This window comes from Microtus oregoni, unplaced genomic scaffold, assembly GCF_018167655.1.
Source record: "Microtus oregoni isolate MIOR12 unplaced genomic scaffold, Mior012 000060F_ref0000265, whole genome shotgun sequence".
In the NCBI taxonomy this organism is placed as follows: Eukaryota; Metazoa; Chordata; class Mammalia; order Rodentia; family Cricetidae; genus Microtus; species Microtus oregoni.
Window position 1 is genome coordinate 427069 of NW_024543870.1, and position 22108 is coordinate 449176.

Consider the following 22108-nt stretch of genomic DNA (forward strand, 5'->3'; position numbering starts at 1 on the left):
GGCTGACGCAGACGCCCTTCACGACCTCTCTCTGCTAGGTTAGGGTGATGGCTCGTCAGGAAAATGTCTGCTCTATAGACACAAGGACCCGGTTTGGAGGCCCAGCATCCACTTTAAAGCCTGGTACAGCCATATATATCTATAATTCCCAGAGGGAGGCAGAGACAAGCCAATCACTAGAGCATATTGGCCAGTGACTTGATGGGTTCCAGATTCAATGAGAGACCCTGGTTAGATGAATAAGGTGGAGTCCAATGGAGTAAGACACCCAACACTGAAACCTCTGACCTACACACACACATACACACACAGACACACACACACTAAATGTATAAGTTAAGACAGTTTCTGAGCCCTTTTTGGCAGCACACTTCAAATGGGAAAATCTTTGTTATTCTAAATTTGAGATTTACATTTTGTAGGGACTTGTGGGCAATCATTCTCTCTTTTTTCCTTAAATAAGATTTATTTATTTATTTATTTATTTATTGTGTGTGTGTTGTCTGCATGTAAGCCTGTGTACCCCATGCATGCCTGATACTGGAAGAAGTGAAAAGAGGGCATCAGATCCCCTGGAACTAGAGTTATCCATGGTTGTGAGCCACCGTGTGGGTGCTGGGAAATGAACCCAGGTCCTCTGAAAGAGCAACAAGTGCTCTTAACCACAGAGCCATCTCTCCAGCCCACAGTCACCCTCTCAGATCTGCAGAGGCATCCATCTGATGGTGGCATGGGGCTGGAACCCAGTTGGTTTCCTGTGCCAGGCCCACTGCAGTGCATGGTTTCTCTCCCTCTGGTGCCCACGTCACCCTTGCCCCACAGGCATTTCCCCAGTGTGGCAGTGCAGAGAATCCACCAGACGCGGCCTGCAGCCCCCAGCCCCCAGCTGTGTTGGCTTGTCTCCTATTCTCTCTCAGGACAGGGATTCCTTGGATTTCAGAGAGGGCTTTGACTTTTATCAGCTGCCTCAGTTTCCCATTGGATCTGGAAACAACTGAATTGTTTGCATCGTCACCCCTGGTAGGCAATAGTCAGAGCGAGAGTCAGAAAGAGGGAGGACAGAGACAGCGAGGCAGAGAGAGGGATTGATTTTAACGAGTTGGCTCCCAGGATCGTGGGGCTTGGCGAACCCCAATGCCTAGGGCAGCTGCTAGGGGTGGGGAAGGTGGGGGGCATGAAGGTAGAGGGGCGGAGATAAGAGCTGGGGCTGCCTTCTTCAGCATGGAGGCTGGACCCTTCTTTCTTCTATGGGGAACCCCAAGTGGAACAGATTTGTTCTAAAGATTGTCAGCTGGTTGGGGTAAGGCCCACCTACGTTGAGGAAGGTAATTTACTTTCTCTGAAGTTTATTTATGGGTAGGAAGTTGACTAAGCTGGTAAAAATGCTCATTGTACAAGCCTGGAGTACCCAGTGTGTTCTCTGGGACCTCTGCAAAAGGGGGAAGGAAGGATTGAATTCCACAGAGCGGTCCTCTGACCTCCCCATGTGTCCTGTGGTATGCTGTGTCCCCCTCAACTAACACATAAAAAGGAATAAATTTAAATTTTACTTACAGTAATATTAATCACATCCAAAAAGACTTCACAGCATCTAGTGCTTACCCGAGGAAATTACCACTAGGTTTGCCTAGAAAATCTATTATAGCACTCTATCCCTTACACCTGTGTACATGACCGGCCTCATCTTCAGCATTTAGATGCTGGTGTACCATAGACTTGGTCACAGGGGTCCGTGACAGTGGTTCCAACTCTCCTGGGGCCGCAGAGCTGCGGATCAACTTTGGATTCAGGTCTGACGTCGTCCAAAGTTTCTATTCTTCCCGCTGCCCACACAGTAGGTGGAGGGTGAGGGGTGCGACGTGGTGAAAGAGAAGGAGAACCGGTTACAGGGACTGAAGGAAAACAAGAGAGGATGGAGCAGAACTCTGTTCAGGCTCAAGTTACGCGAGAGCGGAGGGCAGCCTTTCTCTGCAAGCCTGCGTCTCCATTTTCTTTCTCTAAGACCCTCTCTCTGCTGTTTGTCTGTCTTTTCACTAAGTCAGAAAGGGCACAAAGACAAGTTCCCCAGTGCACCCCGAGTTCCAGCCCCTGTGTGTGGGTGCATTAGCCGCTTTCTGGACCAGAATGGTAAGCAAAGAGCAAGACTGGTTCAGGAGCGCCACCTACAGGCAGCTGTGCACTGAGCATCCTCTGCCCATCTCAAGGGCCACTCCCTGCACACACCTCTTGTTTTCTTGAGAGTTCTGGTGGGATTCATTTGATCCCACTGATGTGCTGATGTCCATTAGGTGTGGCAGTCAGTTCCCTGTGATGCTGGGACTTATAGTCCTGTATCATAATTGTAGTTGGAGGCCGCTTGTTCCTTTCCCGGCTACCCAGACCCAAAATAATCACATATAAACTATATTAATTGCAACACTGCTTGGCTATTAGCTTAGGCTTTTTATTAACTAATTCTTACATCTTAAATCAACCCATTTCGACTAATCTGTGTATCACCACAAGGCTGTAGCTTACCAGGTAAATTTCCAGGGTCTGTCTGTTTCCTTCGGCCCCTACATGGCACCTCCTTGACTCTGCCTACTCTCTCTCTCCATCTCTGTTCAGATTTTCTACTGCCTTTACTCTGTTAAGCCATTGGCCAAAAGCAGCTTCTTTATTAACCAATGGCAATAAAACATACTCACAGCAGACAGAGGGCAATCCCACATCACATAAGGAATGTTCAAAGGATGGGAAGAGGGAAGATCACCGTTGTTGGAAGCGGCAGCTTCCCCTTGGCTCCTCCAGCCACTCCATTGCATGTGATGCCATCCCAGAGCCCTGGTCCCTCACCTCCACACCCACCTTCTCTTCCTTGAACACCTCGTAGATCTAGTAACGTGCAGTTAAACCAGCGTGGCCCAGCGTTCCACAGGACACCCAGGTTGGAGTGAGGTAGATAAGGGGAGAAAACTGAGGGACAGACAGCAGGCTATAGGACAGAGGCGAAATCACTAGAAAGGATGTTGATGGGCAGCTGGGGAAAGGAAGGACCTTGACTTGGGTGAAGAAGTGGGCGGTGATGTCCCGAAGGGATGGGCCCAAGTTCTGACAAAGTATTACTTATGCTATACATGTATTGGGTATTATTGATTTGATACCTTTTTAAAATGAAAGTTACCCTATTTTATGTAGTGATGGGGGAGTTAAAGGATGCATATATAAATATTCTATTTGCCTCATAAGCTCCTCTCACCTTCCTGAGCATCCTATTTCTCCTTTGCATCGCCCCCAGCTGTGCTCATTAACTTAAGAACCAGCAGCGTCTGGTGTAGATGGATTGTACTGAGCTCTTGGGCCCTAGGGTATAGGTTGTACTCGCTTTTCATTGGCGTCGTCCCCCACACAAGTGGTGGGAACCCTCAGTGTTCACAGGGCCTGTCCCCTGTGTGCTGTGCCACGCCTGTCCGTAGAGAAAGCATGGTCTCCTTAGGATGACAGAGTGGGAAGCTGAAGAGCCAGAGGCCACCAGGATTCCTGTAATCCCCGTGTCCTTTCTTTGCCATTGTCAACGTTAGTCACCATGCACGGCCTTTCGAGGTGTCCAAAAGTTCCTCAGCAGTCTCCAGGAGATCTAGGGGCAGTGTGCGTACATGGTTGCTCAGTGAATCGCAGATACCTGAGATCACCGTAAGAAACCCACTGATCCCACATTGTAGAAAACTGAAAATTATTCAGGGGATGGGTGGGTCTATGAGCTCCAGGCCCTTTGCTCGTGGGGAGGATGAAGACAGGCCACTGGGCTTCAGGCCACGGGATGGCTTACCTCCCAGCACAGGCTCGGTCCCACTGATCAGCTCAACAGCCACCTGGATGAGGGTGGGGGGTGCAGGTAGGGAGGGAAAGGTCGGAACTGCTGCCCACAACCTCACTCTGTCTCTGAAGGACCCCAAATCCTGTTGCGAGCTGCACAGCTCACTTCTCAATCGATTACATTCTTCCTTTCCCTGCTGGACCCCAGAGACACACCCTCCTTCTTCAGCCTTGCTTTCTGGGCAGCGGAGTTCCACCAGATCAAGGCTTCCAGAGCAGCCTGGATGGAGGGAGAAAGCCCCTGGATGGGATAAAAGGGACATGATCCGCCATGCAGAGACCTTCCCCGAGGAGCTGAAGCTCTTGCTCTTATTTCTGCATGGCTACCTTGAAACCATGTTTGCCTTACGAATTCTGGGAAATGCAGAGTGGCTTCTGTTCTTCCTGTGCTGAGGAACTTCCAGAGACCTGCAAACCCTCACTTCTATCTTTGCATACACCATGTTTAACCCTCTCGCCTTCAAACAAAACCCAGGCCCACTGAAATGCATAGTGTTAAAGGCGTGTCCCCTAGCTTCTCAGGCAGCCTTTCGACTTTGGCCATTACTCTGTCTTATAAAACTATGACCAGGCCGGGCGGTGGTGGCGCACACCTTTAATCCCAGCACTCGGGAGGCAGAGGCAGGCGGATCTCTGTGAGTTCGAGACCAGCCTGGTCTACAAGAGCTAGTTCCAGGACAGGCTCCAAAACCACAGAGAAACCCTGTCTCGAAAAAACAAAACAAAACAAAACAACAACAACAACAAAAAAAAAAACTATGACCAGCAAACAAGGGGGCATGTCTACAGGCAGCATCCTTGGCCAATGGAGTCCCAACATGGCTCACATATTCATGAAGAGTTCTACTTGGCCATGGGGATCTTGTTGAGGACTAGCCTTTCCAGTTCCTCAGGGATACCTGTGTTCCCTCCAGGGACATCAGAGCCAATCACCAAAATCAAGCCCCAGAACCTCAGGTACTTTCAGGTCTGCTTACTTGGGCTGGGAAGTCCCACTCGGGTGAACTATAGGAATGCGTTTTTCATTAATATGTTAATGGATCAGGGCTAGAAGCGAACAGTATAATGTGTTATAAACAAAAAAAAATCTGTCGAGAGTTCTCGGTTTAGGTAGAGGTGCAAATCAAAACAACTCTGAGATTTCATCTTACACCTGTAAGAATGGCCAAGATCAAAAGCACCGATGACAGCTTATGCTGGAGAGGATGTGGGATAAAGGGAACACTACTCCATTGCTTGTAGGAGTGAAAACTGGTACAGCTATTTTGGAAATCAGTATGGCTATGTCTCAGAAAATTAGGAAACAACCTACCTCAAGACCCAGCAATACCACTTTTGGGTATATACCCAAAGGATGTTCAATTGTACCACAAGGACATGTGCTCAATTATGTTCATAGCAGCAGTATTTGTCATAGCCAGAAACAATCCTAATGCCTCTCGACCAAAGAAAGAATGAAGAAGCCATGGTACATTTACACAATGGAGTACTGCACAGTAAAAAATAATGGCATCTTGAAATTTGTGGGCAAATGGATGTATCTAGAAAACATATTGAGTGAGGTCACCTAGACCCAGAAAGACAAGTATCATATGTACTCACTCATAAGTGGCTTTTAGGCATAAAGCAAAGGAAAACCAGGCTACAATTCACAGTCCCAGAGAACCTAGACAGCAAAGAGGATTCTAAGAAAGACATACATGGATCTAATCCCCATGGGAAGTAGAAAAAGGCAAGATCTCCTGAGTAAATTGGGAGTGTGGGGATCATAGGAGAGGGTAGAAGGGGAGTGGGGAGGGAAGCTGAGAAAAAATATAGACTAATAAAAACAATTAAAAAACAAGAAATCATGATAAACCTTAAGAAGGCTTATAAAAGTCACTACATCAGACAACAGCACCCAACTTGTGCGTGCATAATGTGTGTGTGTGTGTGTGTGTGTGGTGTGTGTGTGTGTGTGTGTGTGTGTGTGTGTGTGTGTAAGGTCTTGTTTTTCCCTGCAGATTTGTAGATGGGGAGACTATGGTATATCTAAATCCTAAGAACATGTATTATTTTTTAAACTAATTTAGAAGCATCCAAACTGTAACAAATGTTTAACCATACCAATTCCTAAAGACTGTTGACAGAATTTCATGTTTCAAACACAGAGAATAGTGGTCGTGAAAGCATGTGCTTCTTTGTGGCACTTACCTCACTATTGCCTTTATTTGAGCACACCCAGCAGCTAAGTCCCGAGGTCCCTGAGGTCTCCTCGTGGAACTTGGTTGGGTATGAGTATGTGCAATTAGAAACCTGTTAACGGAGGCCAATAGTTTCTGCTTTAATGAGTCGATGTATATAAAGCACTTAATACAAAACTTTGGAGAGAGCAGGGTCCCTGTGCTTTCTGGTGACTAGAATGGAGAGCTGCGGGCTGCCATGCCTGCAATGCTGATATTGGTCACAAGAGGGCAGTGTTAGAACACGAAAAGCAGGAAAAACAGCTCCGTATTTGAAAAGGCAGGAGTTTAATTTTTAGCCATTTCACTGGGAACAGAGAATCAGGGCTGCACTTGGCCTTGGTCTTTTCTTCACCCCACCCCCTCATCTGTCATTGCGCCATTATCTGGCAAATTTTACTCTGGTTTTAGAAAAAAGCACTCTTATTGTTCTTCTCGCTAAGGTCAAATAGCGAACCTTTAGTCGTCCCTGCCTTTGCCTTTACAACAAAGATGCCTTTGTGGATGGCATTTTCGTTTATCAAATTTGACGCACAAATCAATCTCTCCTCCCCTCCCCCGGTTCATCCACTCAGTTCTTCCACCTTGTTTTTGTTTTCGGTGACATCACCATTTCGGGGAGACATTTGTCAGGCACATTTCTGAAGAGGCTTTAGGGGGCCCACCTAGAAGATGTGAACGGTGCCAAGCTGTCAGTGACCGGTTGTCATGCCGACTCCTGCCTGTGCTCTGGCTGTGGCTGAGATGTTTTTTAGGAAGAGAGCTTTTTAATCGACTTAGCAACTCACCTGACATAGCTTGGTTGCTCTGTATCCTTTGTCTGGGTGGCACAGTACTAGTGAGACCGGCTCTCCGCTCGGTGTGTGTGGCCTCCTGATTGGTTAGAAATGCCCACTCCTGTTTATCCTCTGCAAGCTGTCCCCAGCCTGCTCATCTGATGTCCCTCAGCTGGCTGAGAAGCCAACGCCAGGGACATGCTCTGAAAGGAACCTGCCTCGCTGTTGCTGTTTGCCAGAGAACACACTGGACTTGAAGTATTTGCCTTCCTGCTTGGCAGTAAATCCTTTTGACAAATGTACAGTTGGATACCTTGACTGACTTGAAACTGGGTTCCATTCAACTTTATTTCTTAAAAGTGTGCTTAGAGGACTCAGTAAGTTCCAGGAGCTGATTCAAGCTCACAAGCTAAATGCAAGCGTTCTGGAACTTAATGGCAAAGTGTCTCTTATAGGTTGAAAGTGAACACTGTAAAAAACATTTGCTTTGTAAGAATCTATGCTTCTGAGTCTATCTACACACTTAAAGATAACCCAACACATGAGATTATTAATTCTTGACTTAGTAATATGGAAATGAGTAAAGTCTGAATAACTAAAAGACCCCATAACTCTTTTTTTGGGGGGGGGGGAATGTTGGTTGTACTTTGTTTGTTTGGTTTGGTTTTTGTTTTCTCATCCAGGTCTTACTATATAGCCCTGGCTAGTCTGGGCCCTACTATACAGTAGACCAGACTGGTCTCAGACTCTCAGAGATCTACCTGCCTCTGCCTCTCAAGTGCGTAGTTGAGAAGCATGAGCCACCACACCCGGCCTAATACCTGATAACTCTTCAACATTACAGAATAATTAAAAGAAAAAGAAAAGGAAGCCCCCATGTGTTCACGCCGACAATGCCCAGATCTATGTATCGATTAAGTTACTCTGAGACCCCCAGAACATCTGCCAGGCCCGTGTTTCCTAGCTCGGACAGCGATCTTAACCGCTTGCGACCCTGTAACCCTGGCTTTCCTCGCCCCACCCCTATTTTCGTACTGCAGGCAGGAAACAAACTTGAAATGGCTTTAGTGAGAACGCCCCTTTAAGATGTGAGTTTTCCATAATGCAGACACACAAAGCAGATAAATTAGGGGTGATTAGATGCAGTACAAAAGGATTCTTTGATTTACGGCAGGATTGCCAGAAGGGTTCCTTTGAATACGTGCTCCCCCAGAGAGCTCAAGTGTTTTGCGGATCATTCAAACCACTTGACATCCAGACTGGGGGGGGTACAGAGAAACTTGGAATTTAAGTGTTGAAAGCTGTCATTAGATGAAGCTTAATACAACATGACTATAGAGATTCGCTGTTGTTTAAATAATAGCAAAAATATAATTTGCTTTTTAGGAGTGGAGAAAACCTATACATGTGTGGCAATGTGACGGAGTGAGGAATTACAGTTTCCTTTATATTGTTTATTCCTATTTAATTCTGGCAAGATGGCTCAGCTGGCAAAGGGGATTGCTGCCAAGCCTGACTACTTGAGTTCGAGTCCTGAAGCCCACGTGGTAGAAAGAGAGAACCAACTCCCCCAAGTAGACACACTGACCCCCACCTGTGTGTCATGGCGGTTGTCCCCCCCAAATAAATGTTTAAAAATGTACTCTGCTATTAATCTTATTAAAGGCGAGTGTGGCTATTTCACTAAGGATTCTGGGAACATATTGTCCAAAGCTGTGGAGGAGGATGTGTAATCTAGGCCTACCAAGACTCAGGCCTCTTCTGATTCACCTTTGTATGACTCCGTGTGGCCTTCCTTTGCCTGGCGGTTGGTGCCTGTCACCAGAGGCTTGCTAACATCTTTTGATTTTTATACCAGCATCTGAGACAGCTGCGGATTTGTACAGCAAAGGCCCGGGCAGATTTAGTTACTGGTACCCTCAGATTGAGGTTCATGTGAACAATTTTATGTTGACTTGATACAGGCTATACTCACCTGAGAGGAAGAACCCAAATTGAAAAAAAATAAAAATAAAACCTCTGTAAGATTGGACTGTAGGCAAGCCTGTAAGGTTTTTTATTAATTAATCATAGATGGGGGAGGGTCCAGCCCACTATGGTGGGAAACCCCTGGGCTGATAGTCCTGGGTTATATAAGAAAGCAGGCTGAACAAGCCAGAGGGAGCAAGGCAGTAAGCAGCATCCCTCTGTGGCCTCTGCATCAGTTCCTGCCTCCAGGTACCACCCTGCTATATGGGACTGTGAGTGACACAAACCCTGCCCCAGTGGCTTCTGGTTATAGTGTGTCATCACAGCATCAATAACCCTAACTAGACAGGAAGCAGACCCAGTGGGGAGCTGGACTTCCGCATACGCCTGACTCAGAATGCTCCCCACAGAGTGACTACCAGGCAGGCTGTGGGCTACAGACTGCCTGTGTTGTCAAATGACATATCAGTATGTTTTTACAAGGATCAGAAGGAATAGGCCGTGTGTATCTTGGCAAAGAGATCAGCTAGTTTCTGGTCTCGGTTCTTTCTATAACTGGCCTGATTTGGGCAGGATGTTGAACATCTTTGAGTCTGGGTTTGTCTAGCTTATGAAACAGTGATAACGGGGATGCTAGTGCAGGATGATAGCACTCCTAACCTCAAAATCCTAAACGGTTCAAGTTCTGAAACTTTGGGGTGCTAGGAATGGAAGCTTCTGTATCTGATCCCGTATGGCAGGCAGTTCAAACACAGTTCAGGGAATGGAGTGATGGCTCACTCAATAAAGTCCCTGCCACAGAGGCACCAGGACTCACATTCAGGTCTCCAGTACCCACGTGACAAAGCTGACTTGGTCACAGGCCTCTGTAACCCTGCCGTGACAGGGGCTGGGAGAGGTGCAGACAGGCGGATCCCTGGAGCTCGCTAGCCAGCCGGCCCAGTCAATTGATGAGTGTTGAGCTCAGTGAGAAATGATCTCTCAAAAGACCCCGCCTGGGACTCCCCCGGGTGCTCCTCTACAGCCCCTTGCACATGTGCGCACACATGTCTACACAGAACAGCTCAGTGTGTGTACCGACTCGTCAGGGACATTGTATGGAGTTGTTTTCAGACTGTGCGTGAGGAAATATGACACAGAAGGGTTTTGTGTTTAGACTGAGGTCTCCTCCCATATATATACATATATACACACATATGTGTGTATGAATATGTGCATATATGTAATACAAGTATTTCAAAGCCTTTAAACAAATGGGAAATCTGATCCTAAGCCTTCACTCACTAGGAACATGCAGGGGTAACCTGGTAGGGCTCCAGCAGCCTTGGCTAAGCCCTCCTTCATCTCATGAAGTCTTTTATATTCTTGAATCTTTACTTCTCATTCGAAAGGTCCTCAAAGCTAATGTGGAACAGGGCATTATCCAGTGTTTCCCTGCTCTCTGACCAGTGCTGACTGCTTGCTTCATTTTCTATGGTACCGAAACCATTTCTTCTCAGGTGACCTCAGTAAGCAATCCGTAGACAAGCAGATGTCATGAATGCTCTCCTGAACCGTACCTGAGGGATAAGCGTGGCGATGGGAGTAGACCTGCAGCTTCCGTGCTGGCTTTAAAGAAATCTCATGTTGCATGTAGAAACAGACATGCGTGGCAACAGGCAGAGGCATCTACAGGGGTCCAGGCTTTGAATGCTGACCTGTGGGGTATAGTGAGATCGGAGTGTGGGCACAGGATCTTCTACAATCACCCACACTTATCTTGTCTTCTAACCCGTGTTCACAACAGCCTATTAACCCCAAAGCTTGGGAGAACGTTTGGATGTGATTTCATTTGACAGTTTCCTCCTGAGCCTGTAAGGAGCCCAGACTTCCATGTCAAGGAGAGGCAGCTGTGGACCGCAAGCACATCGGTTAGCCTTTAGAAAGTCCGAATGGTTTCTGAGCCCTTCAGTTTCCCTGGCCTCAACTATCTCAGTGCCTAGCCAATACCTCCCACATCCGTTCCAATTCCTAAGTAAGTTTGACCTAAAAATTGTTTTGAACTGGATGAAACTGAAGTCTGGAGCTGAGAACAATGTGGAGAGATTTCCTAGCCTGAATTTCAAGATGAGAACGTGTATGGAGTTTGACTGATGTGCTGGATCAAATCCTCAGTCCTCTTGCACCCTAGACAAGTGCTATACCACTTGTCATTTGTGACTCCCTGTCTTTAGATTTGACTGGATCAAGCACAAAGGAGGGGGTTTAGGAAGGGTTGGCCACACAGTCACTTCTGGTGACTGCAGATCCTTGGACTCGGGTAGTGGTTGGGCACCTGTTACAGTGGACATTATTGTTCAGTGGAATATTCCAAGCAGTGTGGGTAGCAATACCACCACAACTGTGTTTTGGAATATGACTAGGCCTGGGTAAATTGAAAGCTCCAAGGGAAAGCAAGCAGTCCATCTTGTGTCTTTATTACAAGAGCCGTTCTCGCCCAAGAAGACAGGTCATGTTGAGTTTCACAGTCCATATTTGTGTGTGCTTTGGTGACAAACTGCCTGTATCAGGAGAGGAGGTGAGAACGATGTCCAGTTAATCTGTAAGCACCAGTTAGTTCCTGTGTGACTGACGTCTTCGCGACACTCTTGCTGCGATCCTCATGATGGGTCTCTCTCAAGTCTTAAAAGGTCTTAACACTAGCCACGATGTGGTGGCACCCACCTTTAACCCCAGCACTCAGAAGGCGCGGGGGGGGGACTCCTGAATCTGAGGCCAGCCTGGACTACAGAGAGAATTCTAGGACAGACAGGACCAGGGCTACACAGAGAAACCCTGTCTCGAAAAACACAACAATGAAATAAACAAATAAACAAGTCTCGACACTGGAAAGTATGTATTAAGCAAAAAACTGGTCCGGAATCTGAATTGATAGAAGAATACAGCGGTCTAGTGGGAGCCTCCAGGGATCCCTCGTTTTAGGGGATGTATGGGAGCCTGTGGTTTGTCTCAACACATCTCCTGCTTCTACTAGAATGTGAAAGTTAGTCACTAACTTCCCGACCACTGATATTTCAGTCCTGGGTACGCTTTGAATGGCTTTGTTTGCAGGCGCCCTTCTGGAGAGTCTATCAACGGCTCCTCTTAAATTTGCCCCACATCTTTTTCTTTTCTTTTTCTGAAATATTATTGACTTTTATTTTCCTGAACATAGTTTCAGAGGGTAATATTTTTGCAGAAGCAATCTACCATGGTCCAAGGGCCTGGATTCTAGTGTGCATTTGTCTCAGAGATGTGACTGCAGAGCCACTGGCTGGATCTGAATAATATTTGCCTACGACTCTGTGCTAGATGCATGTAAGGAAAAGGGCATCTTCTAACCTGGAGGGTAACCCTTGTGTGTCTCCTTAGCTTCCAACGCCTGCAGAATCCATCTCCGGATGGTTCCGAGCGGCTCTTTGCATTGTTTGAAAGGAGTTAGGACCAAATATAAATGTTCTTGCCAATGTTGCATCTGGAGAGGAATCCGTTTTTACAATTTTCTCAGCACGTTCTTGAGCACGGACTCAGGATGTTTTATAAACAGCTACCCGTGCTTTCTCTGGTGCTGCTCTTCCTCTGTTCCGGCTGCAGGAGGCAGCGTGATACAAAGAGCTTGGCATCTCCAGCTTGGCATCTCCAATTGGAAGGACTTAGATCTCATTCTGTGGTTTCTTTGCTGCCTGACCTGAGGGGCCTCTGGGAGCTCACTCCTCAGACCTTCAGGTCCCCAGGGACAGTATTAGTCCTGCTCCAATTTCCTGAACATTGTGATCATTCCTGCCCGCCAAGAGGACCCAGTCCGCTTTCAGTAAACGGTTCTTCATTTCTTAAAGCAACCAGCATTTTCTAAAAAGATCAGATTATTGCCATCAGCAGTGTTCACAGTATTCACAAACTAGACACATCCTAGTGGTCTCAGGACGAGAGTGGATGCGCAGACGGTAGCGTGGCCACGCAGTGGGGTGCAAAGCCTACTCACCTACACGAGGATACACATCTACTGACCTGTGTGAGAACGGGGGTAACTCAGAGATGTTACGTTGAGCAAAAGAAGCCAGCTACAGATCAGAGCCTACTGTCTCTTTCTCTGTAAAGTTCCCCAGCAGGCAAAACTTCCTTCTGAGGATGGAAATCATCAGGGCTGTGATTTCCTCTGATGGGGAGGGGTCTTGCCTGGATCAGGGATACAGAGAACCTTTAGGAGTAAAAGAAGGGTCATAAGTCTTGATGGCATATCATTTATATCAGTGTATACATTTACTGAAATAAGTTGAACCACACAATAAGAATTGGGTACTTATTTTTTTACAAATTATACTTTAATTTGAAGAAAAATTAGTCTCTCATCCATTGCATCTTTAATTTTCTAATGACCTTTTTTTGGGGGGGATGCTTCTCAGGATGCTGTTACCATCTGCACCCTGGGGATCGGGACAGCCTTTGGAGAGTCCATACTGGACAACACGCCCCGCCATGCGACCATCGTTACCAGAGAGAGCAGTGAACTCCTCCGCATTGAGCAGGACGACTTCAAGACTCTATGGGAGGTGAGCCCCAAGGCTTCCTGTCAATTAAAGCATTTGAGGGAGTGAGAAAGAGAGGGAGGGAGGGAGGGAGAGAGCACTGCCGCGTGGATAATGGCCAAACAGTCAAGCCTTAATGTGTGCTGTTCTGAGCCGGTGGATGGAACTTAATTTTCAAAACTTGTTTTTCAAATGAGTGAGTGAAAAAGCCATTTTGACACGAGACATCCTTTTTTTTTTTTTTTGGTTGCTAATTTAGTGCTTGCTCGATTTTCTGTGGTTTGACATACCTTATAATTATTTCTTGAATGACCATAGAGTGTTTTATGAATTTTCTCTTTCCTATTCCACGGATGTATTCTTAGCCAGGGAACAAAATACTTTGACATTTTCTTTTGCATTTTAAAAATCATTATTGACACATTCCCGGAGAAAGTGGAATGAATGGGGTTAACATCTGGTTCATTTAAATGCTTTTAAAAATGATGCGCTCTGTAATAAGGTAAGGAAAATGGGGGGCCGTAAAGATGTCTGGTTCCTTGCCAGCTTCAGAATGCATAGGTGGCACAGCAGCGGATGAATGCCGCTGGGCCTGTTGGCGTGTGCATTTGCCGACGCTCCCCAGCGTCCCTTAGGGCACAGTGCTCATTTACAGGAAGTGCGAGGAATACATCATCTTATATGCAGTCATGGCAGGTAGAGCATTGATAAAGGCCTGGCCGAGCCTCGCATCTTTTTATGCTCTCGTTCCTTTTCAGCTCCTTTAGCTTTGGATTTTAACCTGTGGTGGCTCCTTGTCTTTGTCCCTGGCTCAGTATGTCCGGAAGTCCACCCGTCAAGCTGGCAGGCTTTGCCACTTGTCCCAGTGTGGCTGAGATTCCGAACTTGATCCGAAAAGGAATTTTGTGTAATCAAATAGCTTCCTCCCGAGACAAACAAATGACTGGCTCCTTGCGGGGCCCAGCCTGCAGGTGAGCGAGCCACGACGCTCAACCTTAAAAGTCAGGCAGAAGCTTTGGAAGGTCTTGCTGGGGGAGCCTGTTACCTTTATTCTCGGCGGCCGTGAATAAATTGTGGGGTTGCTTGTTTGAAATGTTTCTTTTAGAAAATATTAAAGAGCTCCAACGGCTCTGTAAAGTTCAGAGACAAAGCTTGGGTATTTTAGGAAGGAAAAGTGAAAAGTCAGTTTATGCGGGGTATGTGGGCAAAGGCGCTCTGTCAATCGGAAGGAACCAGGTTCCAGGCAAATGAGCGGATTGTTTTTGTGATGGGGATTTGGGAACTGACTTAAGAAAGGAAGCCGTGGCTAAAGGTACCATGTACCACGGTAGCCGTTCTGTTTGTGGCCAGTCTGGGAGGGGAGCTTTGGAGAAATACAGAATACCTGTTTAAGTCAGGGGCCTACAGGGTTGCGAGGGAAGTTCTTGAGAAGTCGCTGCCTAAGAACGTTAAAACAATCTGTAGGACTGTTCTTCAGATAAAATAATAATACAAGGAGTATTCGCTGCTGGACATGTAGCCCAGCAGTTAACCCAAAGCTGAATTTGCTTCATCTTGCTTTTCTTCTGGGCCTCTTTAATGTTATTTATGACATTTTATCCCGAGTACTGAATGTGTATCTCAAGGAAATTAGCATCTTGCCACAACCCATAGTGCCATTATGTGTTATGTACTTACAGAGTGAACACCTAGTATCTCGAAATCATCTGATAACTGGTGTAGACTTCATGTTTCCCCAGTTGTTCCAAAAATATGTTTTGTAGATGTGTATTTTTTTTCAGACCAGGTCCAGGTGAAAATCAAAACAAAGCGTGTTATATTTGACTGTGATATTAAAACTTTCTCTGTGTCTCTCTCTGTCTCGTCTCCCCTCCTTTCTTTCCCACCTCCTCTTGTCACTGACTTCTTTAAAAGGCCTGGTCAATTTCCTCTCACCCCAAATTTGTCTGACCATTCTCATGTTATCTTCGTTGATGCTCTGCCCAGGATTTTGGTAAAGAGATGCTCGGGCTAAAAGTTAACCCAGTCAAGTCAAATATTTTGTTTCCCAGAAAATGTGCTGGGGTTGCTGATGGATGCGGTAAGGAGGCTGGTCACGGCTATCTCCTGTTGGCCACGTGTCTGTCGCTTGGGTAGCTTCCATCTACATACCTCAGGCTGCTTCCTGTTGGTACGCCTCTCAGGGAGGAATTGTTAAATGGGAGCACTAACCCCGAGGGCTGTCATGGCTGTGCCAAAGCTTTGCTTGTGTCTTCCAGTTCTGTGGGTCACCCCTCATTGGTAGCTTGAGAGCCCGTCTTCTGTCTTCTGATCGCTCTAGTCCCCCAGGATGGGGACAAAATCCAGAAAGACTTTCCGAGTTGAAAGGAGGGGATGTTTTTATTATTTATTTATTTATTTATTTTTTTGATTTTTCGAGACAGGGTTTCTCCGTAGCTTTTTGGTTCCTGTTCTGGAACTAGCTCTTGTAGACCAGGCTGGCCTCGAACTCACAGAGATCCGCCTGCCTCTGCCTCCCGAGTGCTGGGATTAAAGGTGTGCGCCACCACCGCCCGGCGAGGGGATGTTTTTAATCCCGACTTCTTTTACAGGTGGGAGACCAGAAACTTGTACCCAGAGGACACAGTCAGCCGCTTCCTGCTCATGTAGCTACACTCAGGGTGCGAGCGAGGTGTTCAGTCAGTGCTTAAACCACCTGAAGTGAAATTCAATAAGCCTCTCGTCTGTTAACCAAGGTTTTATTAAAGGGTATCCATGTGCAGACACACTGCCTATAATCCCGGGAAATCGTACAAGTCTAAAGTAGCTTCTCAGGAAAGCTTAAACCATGCTCACCTTAAGGCTTATTTATTCAACAAATGCTAAGCAGTTCCCCTGTGTCAGGCATCAGTGAACAAGACTGGCAGGATTCTGTTCTCAGAGCAGGGGCTGCCACTTCGCCATTTGGAGGAGACGGCAAATCCATCAACTGTGCCATTTCAGAATAGGGCGCATCGTTTTCGATACGCTTTGCTTCTATTCCCTGAATATCGGGATATACCAGTGGCAAATACAGCACTCTCTGCGAGTGAAACATTTGATAACCAAATAGTTTTCTTCTTGATTATGTCAAACCATTCAGTTTATAATTTAGTCATCCAGTCACCCCTTGTAAGTGGCTCTGTTATCCAGCATCATACTGAACCCCAAGTTGGATCTGTTAGAAAACACTTGAGGAAGGAGTCCAGGATGCAAGTGGGGGGTGTCGCTGACCTGCGAGTCTCCGAGAAGGTATCACCAGGTCCAGAGCACAGAGCTGAGGTGAGGTCAGACGTTCCAGGTCTTAAAAATGAGAGAACCTCAGTCTGGCTCCATATATGCATGTTCGTCCCTCTCATCTGGTCACTGGGAGGAGGGGAGATGCCACACGGGTGGTCTGTTTTATGGTGAGAAGCCTTATATGTAGCTTGTGGTCCTTAGATTATCTGTTAACTCCGCTCAGAGGGGCTGTAGGAACTGAAACTGTGATTCTCAGTCATCAGCAGCCGGCACAGCCTGAGAAGCAGTGCAAGCAGCTGCATCCTGGGATTTGAGCCGAGGTAGGAAGTCCCCACCCTTCCCAGGTGGAAGGTGGGTCCCCCAGGCTCCTGCAGACACTCACTCAAGGATCCTGGGAGGTTTTGGGATCCTGCTCAATTCCCCTGTGAGGGCGCCTGGCTTTGTGTGGTCTCTTATGTTCTAAATCATATAGGCAGCTCTGGGATATTTTAAAATTGCCATGCTGTGACCAGAAATGTTTTGCAACATCTAACCAAGGCAACAGCTCGGAAGCTTCATAGTATTCCGTCTTAGGTCTTCCTAAGGAAAAGTAATTCTCCTTTCTTCCAATGTTTTAGCTTCCAGTTTATGGTTTGATTTGAGGATGCTGGGTTGGTCCATTGGAAAGTCATTCTTGCTTTCTTAGCTGAAGGGAATTGTGGGAAATTTACTTCAAGTGGGTCAATAATGCGCCCTCTTCTCATGCTTCTTTGACACCTTAGCCAAGGTCTAAAACGTCCGAGTCTCCAGTCATATCTCAAAGGGAAAGCTAGGCAAAGAGGGATACAGGATTGGAGTGACAGAAGACAGTGAGATGTCTGAATTCCATTCAGGAGAAAATTAATTTGGAAGTCTTGGGCAGCCACTTTTAGTACTTGAGACAACTATAATTTATAACTTAAACTCCTTTACACCGGTGGCATTTTAGGCTCTGTAAGGAAGCTAAATGGCAAAGCAGTTAAGTGGAGGTTTGGGAGTTTAAACCCATTATTAATAGTTGATCCAAGATTATAGGTATTTATGATGGATGGTGGCTCTTGGAATAAATATAAAACTGATTTATTATCCAGTTCTATGAATCTCTTAGTGCTCAGTTTCTGATGAGAACACTGTTCTCAACCTTCCCAATGCTGCAATCCTTTAACACAGTTCCTCATGCTGTGGTGACCCCAACCATAAAATTACTTCATTGCTACTCTGTAGCTGTAATTTTCCTATTGTTATAAATTATAATATAAACATCTATGTTTTTGGGTGTTTTAGGTAACCCTGTGAGAAGGTTCTTTGAATCCCAAAGGGTCACAACCCGCAGGTTGAGAGCCGCTGGTTTCGAAGAACAATGGTGGTAGGCTGTTATTTCATTTTCCTCTTTGTATTTAATATTATATTTCCATGAGAATGCTTTGGGGTCTGTTTTGAGATCTCTCCAAAGCCATGAGTGAGGTGTATGTGTTTGGAGAAGTAGGCGAGAGAGGCCATCTTGATTGGATTTGGGAAAGATGTCAGCGGACACCCTAGATCCGGCAGTCTATCACTCTTACTAACCTTTCAGGAGCAGAAACATCACTCTGGAACTGTTCCTTCTACCGTGAGTCATATCTGAGCATTTTCAAGTAATATATGTTTATGAATACATCTTTGAAAATTTAAAGATGGCAATGAGATCATAGCATTTAAACATAAAGGCAGTATTTTAAACTTATAGATTGGGCCTTCTCGATGAAAGCGGCTATGTAGCTGTAGCTGTTAACCACGCAGTTGATGGTATACTACCATGATTTGATTTCAGCCAGAGGGGCATATCTGAGATGTGGTGTCTGGCAGGGTTTATCCCCCAACTATGCCTGTGGCTTCAGGAAAAGCCAAAATGCTGTTTCATGTCTTAGGAGATATACATTTTAAATGATAAGAATAATAAGTAGATCCAGGTGTGTCGGCACACACCCCTAATCCCAGTGCTCAGGAGGCAGATGCAGGTGGATCTCTGAGTTGAGGCCAGCCTGGTCTACAAAGTGAGTTCCAGGATTGCCAGGGCTACCCAGAGAAACCCTGTCTTGGGAAAAAAAAAAGTTAAATAAATAAAAATAAATAAATAGAAGAACGTGGTTCTGTCTTAGGAAACCAATCTGTCACAGGGCTATTTCTCAGAGCCACGAATGCGATTGGAGAAAGGTATTTGTGCCTCTCTATTCCAATTTCCAGAGTGGTAATTTTGTCCAGAAGATTCTACCAGAAGTATTGGTAATTATGAAGAGCTTTTTAGCTATCTTCCTTCACTGCCTCCTTTACATTCAGAGGGGACAAAGCGTTTTTCCATTAATAATTTCCGGAGCCACCGTGAGATGGAAACTGTTGACATGACAGCAGAGTGGTCTTGGGCTGACATGTGTGAAAAAGCCATACTGTAACAATACCTTCAGGAGTCATCCGCTCCTGCCCGCGTCAGCTCGATGCCCCTAGCTGTCTGCAACTGTCACGAAAATGAAAGCCAGATACCAAAAACACAGTCGCTGGGAACACAGATGTCAGGAGTCAGCCGGGTAGGTTTTGTGGTTCCATTCACATGTTTGCATCAGGTTGTTTCACTCTCATGTGAGTGGACCAGCATTTCAGATGGTTGTCAAGGGAAAGAGTCTGTCCCCAGATCCACACCTTCATCCTAGGTAGCACCGGAGCCTGGGAGCAGAGGACCCTGCTTCTCCTGCGGCAGAGGCCCGTGCTGACTTTTTAGCAACTTTGGATTTTCTGCTGTAGGGTTACTTCCCAGGCCAGAAATTTGCATCAAAGGCCCAAGAAAAATACATCCAAAAATAAACATGAAAGCCAAGACTTCATGCCAGGAACTCCAGCCACACACATCCTGTTGGCTGGTCCCCTGGTCTCTCTCCTCACAGCTCTGACTCTTTCAAACCGAGCGGAAGCCCGCGCCGATGACTCGGACCTGATGCCAGCACAAAGGTCTCACGCCTCAGTCCTCAAGTGTCTCCACGGAGTGGCAGAGGTGATTCAAATCCAGAGAAGAAAGGAGTGAAGTTCTTAGGCGTGAACTAAACTTAAAAAAGAAAAAAAAGTTAGTCTTTTGCTACCTGTGAGTGGCCAAGTTTTCCTGCAGACCCTTCAGCGCCGCTCCCTCCCTGTGGCTGCAGAGACTGGCCGAGGATTTGAATAGGGACCTGCTGGTGATGAGGGTCCCCTGTGCTGTTCAGATCAAGGCCGGCCACTCACTGAATGTCTGAGACCTCCAGCAACGGCTGCATGCTGTACAAGGTCAGAGGGTCTTTGATTCTTTAGAGACGGTGGGAGGCTGGGGGAATAGTATATGTCACAGCTCTTGTTTGACTGGAGGAATTGCTCCAGAATGCGTCTGGTTTTTCTGATTATGTTCTACCTAGACGTGTCCCAAGGCACGGCCATAGTTTTCTTTCATCTTTGTTTGTGGCTGTCTGTTAGGGGGTGGGGTAAGTGGTGATTCATCCTTTTTCTGATAGTCATATGATTTTTAATACATTTCTTGAGGCTACAGTTCATAAGTAGACAGGATTACATTGCACATATCAATATTAAATATATATTTTATTTATATTTAATATTGATACATGTGTTTATATATATTATATATAATTTATTTATATATGTTTATCCCATGAGGTATTTGAATGGCATACATTAAAAACAAACCTGGGTAGGGAAACAGATTGAGGCTGGCGGTATTTTGTTCTCTGAATGCCCAGTAGGTATTCTGCCGGTAGCTCTCAGATATTTGAAATCCTTATTGTTTATGGAAATCTTGTTCCATTATTGATGACAGGAAGCCTAACCAGCTCCCCCGTTGTAACCCCACTGTTTCTCAGAAGTTTCTCAGGGGACCTGAGCGTATCAAGGCTTGGCTGGCAGGTGCCAGGCATACCCAGATGCTGCTCTGTAGGCCAGTTGGTAGGGTGCCGTTACCAACCGGCAGTCACCCCGCCTGGCCTAGGCTCATGCAGATGTTCATCTTGACAGTGCGCAGCTCTGATGGGGTCTTTTTGGGTTATGCTGACCAGTCTGAAATGGTCTACAACTGTGGTCTGTCTCCATGTTGTTGATACCCCTCCTAGCCTGTCTCCTGAGAGAAGACATTGCAGGGGCCCTCCACGCTCACTTAGCTAAACCCCTGGACAGCCTGCCCTTCTAAATAACCACTCAACTCCCTTCAGAGAAGAGACTGTGACATTCAAACAGATGTGCTTGGTTCCCACCACGTGGAGTTGCAGAATCCACTCTGACTGTCTTCCTGTGGGTTATAGTGTTGTAAAGACAGACAAGGACAGACATCAACGCAAGATGAACTGAGGGAGGCAACCCAGAAAGTACTCTAAGAAAGTGTGCAGAAGGCCACAGAGGAGCGCGGCAAGAGTGATTTCTGCCCAGGGTCTCATTCTGTACTGAGAAGGCTTTGCTTGTGAATTCTTGTGTGGCTAAGTAGGCAGTTACTCAGCCTCCCTCGAGCGCTGGGACCAGTTAACCAAATGACAGTGTGGGAGACTGTCTTGTCCCCAGGGAGAGGGCAGGCTCCTTTCTCTGAGGTTGTCGCTCAGAGCTTTGGGTTCTCCTTCTCTGAGAGGCCACTGGGCCTCTCAGGGACCTCATGGAGGGGTCATGTGCTGTGTTTCCAAACACTGGCTTTTGTTTTCTGTTTGAATTCATCTGGATCACTCTGCTCTGAGGTTTAATGGTCCCTCAGGCAAAAGCACTTCTAGTGAGAAAATGTGAAGAACTTGAGTCTTCCAGAATTAGCTTGCGGTGGGACTAGAGGGTGTGTTAAGCTCGTTATGTTTAGAGAACCCTTGATCCTGTGGTGACCTTGCTCTGCCGGGTCCCGATTCCACAGCAGGCTTGGGGTACCTGGGCAGAGAGCATCTGGCATCCTGTAGGACTCTGCAGGAAGTGGGTTCACAGTGCTGGCCTCTGAGCTCAGGAAGGTCTTGCTCCAGCCTCACCTCCCTGACCTCAGTGTTTAGAGCAGCCTAGCCCAGACCAGTAAATGTAAGCTTGACTTTCTAAAGTTGCTCATGGGATCTGGTGGTCTGGCTCATCTTGACTTAACCCAGCATTGCTGGGCGAGTTTCTGCAGAGCTCTTCAGCCTTCTGGGTCCTCACTGTGAAAGAGAAACCTCTCTCTCCTCTTCCATCCTGGAGCACTGACTGTGGCGGTCAAGACTGATGCTAGTCTATTACTTATGTGTGTTACCTGTTCAGAGCTTTCGTGTTTCCTCCTCTTTGGCTTGCAAACAAAATCATATGGATGGAGAGGATAAAATATGAGCTAACGGTGTGTAGTCTATCAAAATATATTTCGTGGAAGGGAGGAATTCTTGGTATCTTTCTAGTTCCACATTCAAATCACCAGGGAAGCTTAAAAAGAAAAAAGTCCCATGCCTGTGCCTGCCCTAAGCTATAGACATCT

At 46.4% G+C, this 22108-nt stretch overlaps 1 protein-coding gene across 3 annotated transcripts in view; it reads left to right on the top strand.

The window, feature by feature from the left end:
- The window catches only part of LOC121439272 (rap guanine nucleotide exchange factor 4), a 261927-nt gene that overhangs the window by 39101 nt on the left and 200718 nt on the right, over positions 1–22108 (top strand). For all 3 annotated transcript variants that reach the window (XM_041639728.1, XM_041639726.1, XM_041639727.1), the window contains exon 4: positions 13243–13389. In XM_041639728.1, coding sequence (XP_041495662.1) covers positions 13243–13389 — 147 coding nt within the window. The remainder of the gene's footprint in view (positions 1–13242; positions 13390–22108) is intronic.